Source organism: Pteropus medius, unplaced genomic scaffold (assembly GCF_902729225.1).
Source record: "Pteropus medius unplaced genomic scaffold, Ma_sr-lr_union100, whole genome shotgun sequence".
NCBI lineage: Eukaryota > Metazoa > Chordata > Mammalia > Chiroptera > Pteropodidae > Pteropus > Pteropus medius.
Window position 1 is genome coordinate 693,644 of NW_024352000.1, and position 11,614 is coordinate 705,257.

General features: G+C 60.8%; 1 protein-coding gene across 1 annotated transcript in view; it reads left to right on the forward strand.

The window, feature by feature from the left end:
• The window catches only part of TCF25 (TCF25 ribosome quality control complex subunit), a 17,683-nt gene extending 6,142 nt beyond the window's left edge, over positions 1–11,541 (forward strand). The window contains exons 4-19 of the mRNA XM_039846595.1: positions 7–81; positions 736–854; positions 1,358–1,423; positions 3,010–3,092; positions 4,010–4,140; positions 4,481–4,580; positions 5,340–5,433; positions 6,568–6,660; positions 6,765–6,870; positions 8,429–8,588; positions 8,665–8,752; positions 9,145–9,303; positions 9,421–9,511; positions 9,908–9,987; positions 10,950–11,022; positions 11,291–11,541. Of these exons, the coding sequence (XP_039702529.1) occupies positions 7–81; positions 736–854; positions 1,358–1,423; positions 3,010–3,092; positions 4,010–4,140; positions 4,481–4,580; positions 5,340–5,433; positions 6,568–6,660; positions 6,765–6,870; positions 8,429–8,588; positions 8,665–8,752; positions 9,145–9,303; positions 9,421–9,511; positions 9,908–9,987; positions 10,950–11,022; positions 11,291–11,449 (1,677 nt within the window). The 3' untranslated portion in view covers positions 11,450–11,541. The remainder of the gene's footprint in view (positions 1–6; positions 82–735; positions 855–1,357; positions 1,424–3,009; positions 3,093–4,009; positions 4,141–4,480; positions 4,581–5,339; positions 5,434–6,567; positions 6,661–6,764; positions 6,871–8,428; positions 8,589–8,664; positions 8,753–9,144; positions 9,304–9,420; positions 9,512–9,907; positions 9,988–10,949; positions 11,023–11,290) is intronic.
• The last annotated feature ends 73 nt before the right edge of the window (positions 11,542–11,614 follow it).

Sequence of the window (11,614 nt, forward strand, 5' to 3'; positions counted from 1 at the left end):
TATTAGTCAAACGCAAGTGGCAAACTCCGAAAGAAGAAAAAGAAACAGAAGAACAAGAAAAGCACTGCGGGGGAAGCTTCGGTACGTCAATCCGTGAGTGTCTGGCTGTCCCTCAGGGCGGTTGAGGTCACTGTTTTTATTTGCCGCTTCACCGGCTTCCTCTGGGCGTGAGGGCTGCAAAGGTTGAGGAAATGCCGTTCTATACCAGATCTCGCTGCTGGTTTGTCCACTTGGTCCTCGATCGTTACGGCCCCACCCTGCCTCTGTCAGCCTCTTCTTGGCCTGTGCCCTGGCCCTGACCTTGTCCTAGTGCCACAGACCCTTTCGATGGTGGGGTGCAGATGCCCCCAGATGCAGTGAGTCATCAGAAAATACTTTCCCATCATTGCCTTGGGGGCCTTGGTGTCCACTTCTGTTTGTCCTGAAAAGAGGTTGTGGCTTTGTGACTGTTGAGAGTCACACGCTCCAGCTCGGTCCCCTGAAGCGGGAAGAGCACCTGTACGTAGAGGGCTGTGGGCGTGTGACGCAGTTGCTGGAGGGCCCGTGGCTCTAGGGCTCTGTCTCCCCCGAGCCACCTCTCGGGAAGCGTCTCCCTCTCTTCTAAGTCACGTGCTTGCTGCGTCAGGAAGTAAACCGTAGGAGGCTTGCTCTTTGTACAAGCAAACCATCCTGCCACTGGCTGTGAGACGGTTAACGTGCTGGGTGTGCTGAGTGGCCTTTCGGGTTGGCCTCCAGGATTGCGGGCTGGAGGACATCGACCGCGTCCTGGAGAGGATCGAGGACCGCAGCGGGTCCCAGCGCCCGGGCCCGCCACCCCCGAGCTCCAAGAAGCACATCCTGTATGTGGAGCACAGGTACCACCCGCTCCTCCTGGCTGTCGCCACGGACTCCGTGGCGAGGAAGCACGCCTCAGAAGAAGAAAGTTTGCTGTTTTTTACTTCAAAGTGATATGAGTTTGTTCTCAAGCATTAGGGCGTAGGAACAAGGAGGAGGAAAAGGGGAGGGTCTCCATTTCGGGGCCCTTCCCCTGGCTTTGTGTACGTGGGAACGCTCTTTCTGGACAGTGCTGAAGTGGGGTGCCGTCTTGGGACGAATCGGCCCCCTCTTGTTCCTGTGGCGGCTTAGTGGAGCCCTCTCCCTGCTGCCGAGGTCCTCGCCACCGTCAGAAATCAGCCGCCCCTTCCCTGAGTCGATGGCGACCTCTGCAGGTCTCTGCCCGGCCTTGGCCGGGGCCGCCGCGGTTAGGGAGCTGGCCCACACGTGGTTTTCCTCGCGGGGCTTTATGGGACACTAAAATTCCCGGAATCGTTGTAAAAGAACTCAATTCCATTTTTCTGTTCATTTTTTAATTTTCTAGACACTTGAATCCAGACACAGAACTGAAGAGGTACTTTGGTGCCCGAGCCGTCCTGGGAGAGCAAAGGTAAGGGCCACGGGCTGTGTAAACTGCAGAGGGTTCCCAGAGCCCCAGAGGGGCGGGGCTTGGGGGTCCAGGGCGCAGCTGGTGTCCAACCTCGTCTGTGGCCGGGGCGCTGACCTGCACCCTGTCTCCCACAGAGGCCTAAGAAGCCCGAAATGTTGAGTTTCTAGCCCCAAAATCTTAGGCAGCTTTTTGCTTCTCAGTCAGCAGCGCAGCTGACGCCAGGTTCCGGGATGGGCCTAATCTCCGATAAAGAGCAGCTCCGAGTGGGCAGTGCCATCGGCACCGTGCTGAGCCGTGCTCGGCCCGCGGGTCCATGCAGGTGGTCTGCGGAGGCACACGCCACCCCGGAGCCCAGTCCCCGGGGCCTTGCACGCCCACAGAGCTTTGTCTTTTCAAGCACATCTTTGTTCTGGTTGTAGAACTATATACTTTTCATTAAAGATTTAAGCGGTTTAGAATTGTCTGCTTTGACCCCCAAAGATCCGTTCAAGGCGGGCGGCTGCCTCCCCAGGGCCTCTGTGCGCGCACGGCTTGCCTCCTCGGGCCCTGTTGCCGTGAGATCTCCACCTGACAACGGGCGCCCGGCGGTGTGTTGGCTGCGGTCCCCCTGCGTCTGTGCCGGCATTTCTGGTGGAATTGCGGGGAACGGGCGTCCTGATCGGGTTGGCTGCGTGTCCCCCGCCACCCCGCAGGGCAGCTGAGCTGCCTCCACCCCCCACGGAGCGGCCGCAGCTGCTTTAAGGTGCAGACGGAAGGCAGTCTTGGTGCCTTGACTGTTCTTGACTATCAGCAAGGTTGAGGATTTTTTCATGTTATTTGCCCACATTTCCCTTGCATTTCGAATGTTTTTTTACCTTATGTTTTGCTTTTATTTTTGGTGTTATTTATGACACGAAGGCTTCTGACTTTGTCTTCTTTGGGGACTATTAATGGGAAACATTTTTACTTTAAAATATTGCTCTTTGTCACCTGGACTGCCCTGGGCAGGCGTTTCTCCTCTTCCCACCCTGGCTTCGTTTGTTTGCATCTGCTTGGTCCATTTCTGCCGTTGCTTTACGTTTTCACCTGCTTTTATTTCTGTGCAAATTCAAGTTATTGATGGTAATTACGTTTATTGTTTTTCTTGTGTTATATTTATCTCTTTAAAACTTTCTGTCTGGCTAGCTCTCGTGCAGACACGTGCTGGTGTCACTGGACTGCCAGGCATTTCTTGAGCCGTCGTGGCGGGGTTGGGTCTCGGGAGAGGGGAGCTGAGGGAGCGCCCCGAGACTGTGGGCGCTCGGCCTCACCTGCACGCTGCGTTCATTCTGGTGTCTCTGATTTCGGTTCTCAGCTTCCCTTTCCTGTCACTTTCTTGCTGCTCTGGTGGACGGCGTCTCCCGTGTTCCTGTTCTCTTTCTCTGGTCGCCGGTGGTTTAGGTCACGGTCCCCTGCGGCGTCTGGCCGTGCTCACGTTCCATTGCTGGCGCGGTCGGCATGCGTCCTCGTCACGCTTGCCCCCACCCTGCCTGCCCCACGGCCTTGCTCAGCAGCCCCTGCAGAGGTCGGCAGCGAAGGTGAGGTTGTGCCGTGTCCCGCCCCTCCAGGCCACGGCAGAGACAGCGTGTGTACCCCAAGTGTACGTGGCTGACGACCCCTAAGAGCACCTGGCCCCGGTACACCAAACCAGGTGAGGGGCTGCAGCTGTGGGGGTTGTGCTTTGGCTGACGCTGGGTGCCACTGGGGTTCGAGCCTGCTGGGCCAGGCCTCTCTGTGTGACGGAGCGCCCCGGCGTGGGGTGGAGGGGGAGACAGACCCCCACGCCCACTGCGTTTTCTCTTGACCATGTTTTAACGCAGCTTCGGCCTACCCTCTCTTTTTTCCTGTGGCTCCTATACCATAGCAAGCAATCCAGTTCATTTTTAAAGTGTGATCTTTTATATTTTGTTGCGAAGTAGTGAGTACACGCGAAGAGAAACCGCGCGCGGCGGGTAGACACCCTGCAACGGGCCTGGCCACATGACCTAGGGGCATCTGGGAGCCTCGGACCCTCGGAGCCGGGGCGGCGAGGCTGCCCTGAGCACTGGCAGGGGTGGGGGCTCGTTAGCTGTGCGGTCCCGCGGGGTGTGGACCGAGGTGCGGCTGTCAGGAGAGAGCGAGCCCAAGGCAACCTGGAGCCACCGACCTAGTCCAGGAGGGGACTAAGAAGAGACGGAAGTGTCCAGGTGCATCAGGAGAAACACCGAAGCTGGGCACGAGCAGCAGAGAGGAAGGGCATCGAGTCGTGGGCCATGACCACCATCTCCTCAGCCCTGGCCCGGCCCCGACACTGTCCTCTGTGCCCACCCAGTCTTGGCCCTAAGCAGACAGTGTTTGCAGCCAGCCAGACTGGATGGTGGGCAGCTGCGTGGTCCTCATGTTGTCCTGGGATTTCGATGCTGTGTCCGCAGTCCCCGGGGAAGCGTCCTTCTAGGAAGAGGCCAGGGAGGACGGCTGCTGTGGCCCAGCCACTGGCAGGCAGCCCAGCGCCCTGGGGGAGCGCTCTGACGTGGCAGCTCTCAGGGGCAGGTCAGGGGGTGCGTCTGGCTGACATGGTGCTCTCCCCAGGTCTGTCGATGCGGCTGCTGGAGTCCAGGAGAGGCCTGTCATCCTTCGCGTTTGAGCACAGCGAGGAGTACCAGCAGACACAGCATCGCTTCACGGCCGCCGTGGACTCCATGGAGCCCAGCAACATCGTGGTGCGTGGGCCCCCGCGTGCCCCAGGGCCCGCCACGGCCTCCCCACCTGGGGACCGGCTGCTCCTTCCTGGGGCGTGGGAGACACCTGGGCACCGGGGTCCCTGCGTGCTGACTGGCTGCTCCTTCCTGGGGCGTGGGGCAGGGTTGGCACAGAGGCACCTGGGCACCAGGTCCAAGCTCCCACTTTGAATCACGTCAGTGATTGGGCTTCACCACCCCTGGCGGTATTTTCCCCAAGATTTAAATGCCTGAGGAAAAGAGAGGCCTGGGGCCGGGCGCCACCCACGTGTGACCCGGCAGGCCCTGCCCGTAGCCCTGGCAGCTTGCCCCCTCCCCGCAGGTCCTGCTGCAGACCAGCCCCTATCACGTGGATTCCCTGCTGCAGCTCAGCGACGCCTGCCGGTTCCAGGAGGACCAGGAGATGGCCCGCGACCTCGTAGGTGAGCCCCACAGCCGCCCTGCTGCTCCTGGCCCCGAGTCTCTTCACTGGAGTGCCGCAGAGGCTGGTGGCCCGGATGCTGTTTTATACGGTGACGGGATACAGATGGGTTTGTCAGGCTATTTTTAAAGTAACAGCTTTATCGAGATGTAATTCATAAAATTCCCCCATTTAAAGCATACAGTTCATGGGTTTTAGTAGGTGCCAGAGTTGCACAGCCTCATAGATCCCAGATCATTTTCATGACTTGCAAAAGTGACGCAGCCCATCAGCTCTCACCTCCCTGTCCCCAGCCCCTGGCACCAGTCTCCTTTCCGTCTCTGGGTTTGCCTGTCTGGACATTTCTTATCAATAGGATCATTTAACACGTGTCTCTCTCCGATTTCTTTCATTCACATCCTTTGACAGCGGAGTGATGTTCTGTTGTGTGAACTGACCACGTTTTGTTACTCACCAGCACTTGGGAGACGCCCGGGCCGTTCTCATGGCTGGGACATGTGCAGACGGGCTTTGTGAGGACGTGTGTTTGCATTTCTCTGGCTAGAATCTTGGTGTTGCCGGTTCGGACCCTGTGGCTGAAGTCAGTGCGGAGTGGCCCAGTGATCCCCAAGGTCACGTCTGTGCTCTGTCACTCCCCAAAGTCCCAGCGACGTGGCCTCCTTCCTTCCAGAGCTTTCTTTGTTGCGAGCCGCAGAGGATGGGGTTGCAGTCACTGCCCAGTGGCCGTGACGCTGTCCCCTGCTGTCCGTGTGGCTTGCAGAGAGAGCGCTGTACAGCATGGAGTGTGCCTTCCACCCCTTGTTCAGCCTCACCAGTGGGACCTGCCGGCTGGATTACCGCAGACCTGAGAACAGGTGAGCCGGCCGCCCAGGGGTCTCGCAGGTGCCACACGCTCTGCTCTTCCTCTGGTGCGTTGAAGCCGTCACAGGTGACAGGAGTGTGGGTGACGCAGGAGCAGGTGGCCTGGGCTGTCCTCAGGAGGTCCCGGACCAGGGCATCTCACTGTGTTTCAAGCTTGCGTGCAGAAGGGCCGGGCTCGAGGATGCGCGGCTCAGGCTGGCCGGGCTTAACTGTCTTCTGTGTTAGGAGCGAGCTCAGCCACTTCACCTGCGGCCTGTTGTGTTCTCTTGTGTCTTTGGACTAAAGGACCCTGGTTGTTTACAGTGCGCTGTGATGCTTTGTGTGCACGATTCTTAAATCAGTAGCTTGAGTTCAGCCTGACGCCGTCCCCCGCATTGAATGGTCGTGCGCGTGTGACTCTTCTCACAGACCCCACTCCCACCCTCAGCCCCTGCTCGAGCCTTACCAGGTCAGGCCTGGATGGCCTCAGCAGGCTCCCCGCTGCCCCACCCCCTGGCCTTGCCTTCGGCCTGGTCACCAGGGCCCTGGGAGGGTGGGCGAGCCCTCTGTCCTGGGTCCCAGGCATACTGGCTCCCTCTACCCCTCGTCTGCACTGTGTGCTGGGTCTGAATTTTCTCTACTGGCTGTGTTGGGGCTTTTTTTGGTCTCGCTCATTAAATTCTTAGTTCTTTGAGACAGGTTATGAGATACAAATGTTTCCAGGCATTAACAGGGTTATTGACAAAAATAACTAGGATTCTTTAAATCACAACAGTGCTAATGTCAACTATTGAAATTTGAGGATAAATTAAAATTGGAATTACGTGGGAGATTGTAACTCTGTTCCCTTAGATGATAAATGGTTAAAAAAAACCAAAAAACGCAAAAATACCCAAAATGCTAAAAGCTCCAGCTAGCAAATAAGCTTGGTTTTCTGCACATAGACGCACACATAGCTGCATACAACAAACAGAGCATCACCTCTGCGGACACAGGGACCTTCTCAAGCATTCATGGCGATTAGGCCACACAGGACACGCCCACGCAGCCAGCCAGCAGAGGGTGGGCCCGGCGCACGAGTTCCCCCGGGCGACGTGGCCTTGTGCCTTCCTGTCGCCCTAGCTCACGAGGAACTCTCTTGGGTCTAGGAGCTTCTACCTGGCCCTCTACAAGCAGATGAGCTTCCTAGAGAAGCGCGGCTGCCCACGCACGGCTCTGGAGTACTGCAAGCTCATCCTCAGGTAAGTGTCCGGCAGGGGCAACGGTCCCGTCCTCGGCGACCGCAGGCCCGTGGGCGCCCACACTGGCCCACTCGGGTTTGTCTCCCTCTGCCTTCCCGCTCAAGCCTGGAGCCGGATGAGGACCCCCTGTGCATGCTGCTGCTCATCGACCACCTGGCCTTGCGTGCTCGGAACTACGAGTACTTGATCCGCCTCTTCCAGGAGTGGGAGGTAGGTGTGCAGTGCAGACCTTCGTGCCGGCGTCCTGCATGCTGCATGGGGCGCTTGGCGAGGCTGCGGCAAGATTGGGGGACCCCCGGGGCTCCTGGCTGTCTGCCCTTCAGCCTGCTCACACGTGCACATGAGCACGCATGCACCCACGGCCGTGGGGGCCGGCGTAGACCAGGAACAGGCCCCTACACGCGGGCAGAGGCCCCAGCGCCTGGATGCGTCCGTCAGACTGGGCACGGGAAAGGCGTAGAGTGCCTCATCAATGACCGTCGTGGGGCTGACAAGCTGAAGCGCTGTGTTAGGCAGACGGGGTTACATGTAACACGTGAACGTTTTCACCTTTTTTCTTGAACTGACACATGTGCTCACATGACGTTCGGCAGGACACACTGTCTCGGGTGACACCAAACCTGTTGGGAGAACTTGTAGCGGGCGCGGGCATGCTTGAGCTTTTCCACTCCGCTTGTTGGCGTGTGATCGACAGGCAGCTGCGTAAATCATCGTGAGATCTGTGTCGTCGGAGTGTAGTTGGCCAAGGAGTGCCGGCTGGGGTGCCGGGTTTAGTGACGTTTCTGGAGTCACAGAAAAGTGGCTGCAGGGAGGCCCCACAGCAGGGCTGCTGAGGAGTGTTTACGGTCGTTTATAAGGTTCCAAAACTATGGTGACCGTGTCCCACTTGATAGGGAAAACGTGGCGTTCCGTGTCCTCTCATTTATGCAGAGAAAGGCAGAGGCCGGGCGGCCCGTCCCCAGAGCTGCTGGGGCTGGGGGCATTGCTTCCGGGGCCATCTGAACCGCCCCCTGCCGAGATGCCTCCCAGGTCCTCGCAGAGTCGTTCCCCAGCCTGCAGCTCCAGCTACCCAGGGTCAACCTTGGTCCCAAAATAATGGAAAATTAAGTGGAAAATTCCAGATATAAACCACTGATAAGCTTTAAATTGTGTGCCGCTGAGGAGTGTGATGAAAACGGGCACCATCCATCCTGCGGGGGGCACGAGGCTCCCTCTGCCCACATGTCCACCCTGCACACTGCCGCCTCGGTTGTCAGGTCCGCTGCCGTGGTGTCGCAGTGCTCGAGCTCAAGTCACCATTATTTTACTTCATAATGGCCCCAAAGCCCAAGAGCAGTGACGCTGGCGATTCAGAGACGCCACAGGGAAGTCCCAGGGAGCCTTCGGTGAGTGAGGGCGGGCGAGTTCTCAGGCCGGTGAGAGAAAACATGCTGAGCCGAGACCTACGGCGAGAACCAGTCATCGCCCTCCGTGAAACTGACAAAAAGGACGGGCGCTCGTGCTGGCGTGGCTGGCGCCTCAGATGGCGTCGAAGGCCGTTGATGCTGCTGGTGACCTGGTCACAGGTCCACGTGCGGGGAGCACATGGCTGTACAGGGCTCGGTCCTGTCCGTGGTGTCAGGCACCCACTGGGGGTCTTGGGACATGCCCCCGTGGATGAGGGGGGATGACGGCCTTGTCCTCCACGCAGAGAAGACCCCAGGCAGGAATGAAGTTACTGTCACGCCAAGTTCTGTGAACTCGCGTCTTTGGCCTTCACCCCCTGTAGGCTCATCGGAACCTGTCCCAGCTCCCGAACTTTGCCTTCTCCGTGCCCTTGGCGTACTTCCTGCTGAGCCAGCAAGCGGACCTCCCCGAGCAGGAGCTCGCCTGCGCGCGGGAAAAGGCCTCCGTCCTGCTCCAGCAAGCCCTCACCATGTTCCCTGGAGGTGTGTGTCCCCCCAGCCCCCACCCCCTCCCGAGGAAGGCCATGCGTGACACCGGGGCCTCTGCTCCTGCCCGCAGTTCTGATGCCCTTGCTGGAGTACTGCAGCGTGCGGCCGGACGCCGCTGTGGCTGGCCACCGCTTCTTCGGACCCGACGCCGAGATAAGGTGAAGACTGGAGGGTGCCCTGGGGACAGATGCTCGTGTGCGCTCCGAGGGGGTGCCTGCCCCCGGCGGGTGCTGCCACACGTCGCATCGGCAGTGAGACTGTCTCCCACCGCAGGGGCTGGGACCCCTGCCTATGGACACGGAGCTGTCAGGCACGAGTGGCCTGCAGCCCAAAGCACCACATTCCCCACCAGAAGGGGGCAGAGCCTGAAGGCCCGGGTTCCTTTGCTGTGCTCCATTCCTGTTAGACAGGACCCCTGCGAGGTGCAGAGAGCACGCACGTGCACCCCCCCGGCTCCCTGCGGGCAAGCCCTGGAAGCCCCCCGCAGCCGCCAGCAGGCACCTGAGGCCCAGCCCGGGGGGGTCTTCTCACAGGCCCTGCCTTCCCACAGCCAGCCGCCTGCCCTGAGCCAGCTGGTGAGCCTGTACCTCGGGCGGTCGCACTTCCTGTGGAAGGAGCCCGCCACCATGAGCTGGCTGGAAGAGAATGTCCGTGAGGTCCTGCAGGCAGTGGACGCCGGGGACCCCGCCGTGGAGGCATGTGAGAGCAGGTGGGCTGGGGGACGGGACAGGGCAGTGCTCGGCCCGATGGGCCCTACCTCAGTCGCAGACCTGGGAGGGGTGGGGTGGGCTCCACTCCAGTGCTGTCCCTGTCTCCGGGGCCCTAGGCGCAAGGCGCTGTACCAGCGTGCACCCAGAAACATCCACCGTCACGTGGTCCTGTCCGAGATCAAGGAAGCTGTGGCTGCACTGCCCCCGGTGAGTGGAGGCTGCCCCAGGAGCTTTTTGCGAGCTGGCCTTCCCCCGCGGTGGGTCACGTGCAGGCACCCTCGCCTCGGCCCTGTGGCCTGTGGCCTGCTGCACTGAAGTCACCTCCTGAAGTCCTGAGCACAAGTGGTGGCCTGTGCGAAGGCGACCATGTGATTCTGTTACTTACCCCACTGAGTCACCAGGCCTGGGCAGAGCAGCGAGTGTCCTGGGGGGAAGACGGCTCCCCCACCCCTCACCCGGAGCCTTTGAAGGTGGATAGCCTGGCGCCAAGGGCCGACCGCGGCCGCAAGGTCCATGCAGACCGGGGCCGGCTGACAGGCTGCCGGAGGGTGTCAGTGAGCAGCGCCAGCCTCTGCGCCACCTCCGCCGTGTCCCTTTCTGCAGGATGTGACCACGCAGTCTGTGATGGGCTTTGACCCTCTGCCTCCCTTGGACACCATCTACTCCTACGTCAGGCCAGAGAGGTAGCTGTCCACCTGCTGCTTTGCTCCTTGGCTTCGGGCCCCGGGACCTGACGCTCCCTCCAGACGTGGGCCGCGGAGCAGCCATGGCGGCCGCGCAGGCCGCGCCCTTTCACCTGCTTGTCCATGCAGCCTCCCGGCAGGGGCTGTGGCAGGTGCCAGAGGGAGGGTGTGGCAGGGCCGTGGGGCAGGCTGCCGGGTGAGGAGCGGAGACTGGTCCCCAGCCACGTGCAGGGCTGGGCGGCACTGGTGTGGGCGGCCCTCAGAACCGGGTCGGGTCGGTGCTCCCTTCACGCCTGTGGGGCTGAGTGATGGCCTTACCTGGAGCCCGGCACTGCAGCCGTGGGTCGGGCAGAGCCGCCCACAGGCTGTCTCGTAAGGGGCGTGTGCCTTCCAGATGCTGACGGAACACGTCTTATAGAGTGAAGTCCCTTTTCTTCACTGAGTCGGATTGTGTGTTCATAGGGTAATAGTTCCCAGTCAAATTCTACAGTCAGTTCAGATGGAAAGCGTTATTAACGTCATGGGTTCAAGAAACGCCGACATTGTGGGCATCATGGCGCCGAGGATGGCGAGGGACTTTGCTTCTCGGGGTCGTCTGCCCCTCCGCCCCCAGGCTCTGCAGACCACGGCCTCTCAGAGCAAACCAGGGTCCCTGCCAGGCGGGTCAGCGCCCGCTCAGGGGGCTGGCTGCAGTTCCTCGTGTCAGCAGAAGGGGTCTTCGCAGATGTGCACTCTGGAGCCTGTACACTCCCCGCTCCCAGTGCTGGAAAGCCCTGGAAGCTAGTGTTTTCTCAGAAGCCAGGCCTCCTGCGGGGCAGAGGGCCGGCGGCTGTGGGCCACCCGCCCGCTCTCCGGCTCAGCAACAGGCCGTTTTAAAGAGGCCAGCCACACTGGCCCCCCTCCCCGTCACCTCCCTCCCTATCCGTTCAGCTGCTTCCTGACCTCGCTGGCTTCTCTTTCAGGCTGAGTCCCGTCAGCCACGGAAACACAATCGCTCTCTTCTTCCGGTCTCTGCTGCCGAATTACACCGCGGAGGTACGTGGGCCGGCCGGGGGCGGGGCGCCTTCCTGCGCGGACGTCTAGCACTGCAGCCGCGTGGGCACCCCGCCTGCCTCGGAGCTGGGCCGTGCCGCCTGGGCCAGGCCGCCAGCTCGGACACGCAAGGGCCCGCTTGCCTCGGTGTGGCCACGGACCCCGCTGGCAGCCTGGCCTGTCAGACACATGGACGTGGGCCCCAGGGAAGCTGGGGGGCTGGGCCCACGTCCCAGGAGAGGCCCTGCTCAGACAAGCCTCATTGCCACAGGGGGAGAGGCCAGAGGACGGTGCGGCCGAGGGCCTGAACCACAACCAGGGCCTGAACAGGCTGATGCTGGCCGTGCGGGACATGATGGCCAACTTCCACTTCCGTGACCTGGAGGCCCCACACGAGGAGCCCCCCGAGGGGGATGGGGAGTGGGACTGAGCCAGCGTGACGCGGAGCCCAGCGCGGTGCAGCTGTGCCCTGCTCTGTCTGGTCGGCATCGGCCGTTCCCTGAAGTAGAATTGCTGACCTGCCGTCCGCCTGCCTCCTCTTCCTCCTGTGGCGTGGACGGGTCGTGCCCCGTGTGCATGAGCGCCGTGCCCAGTG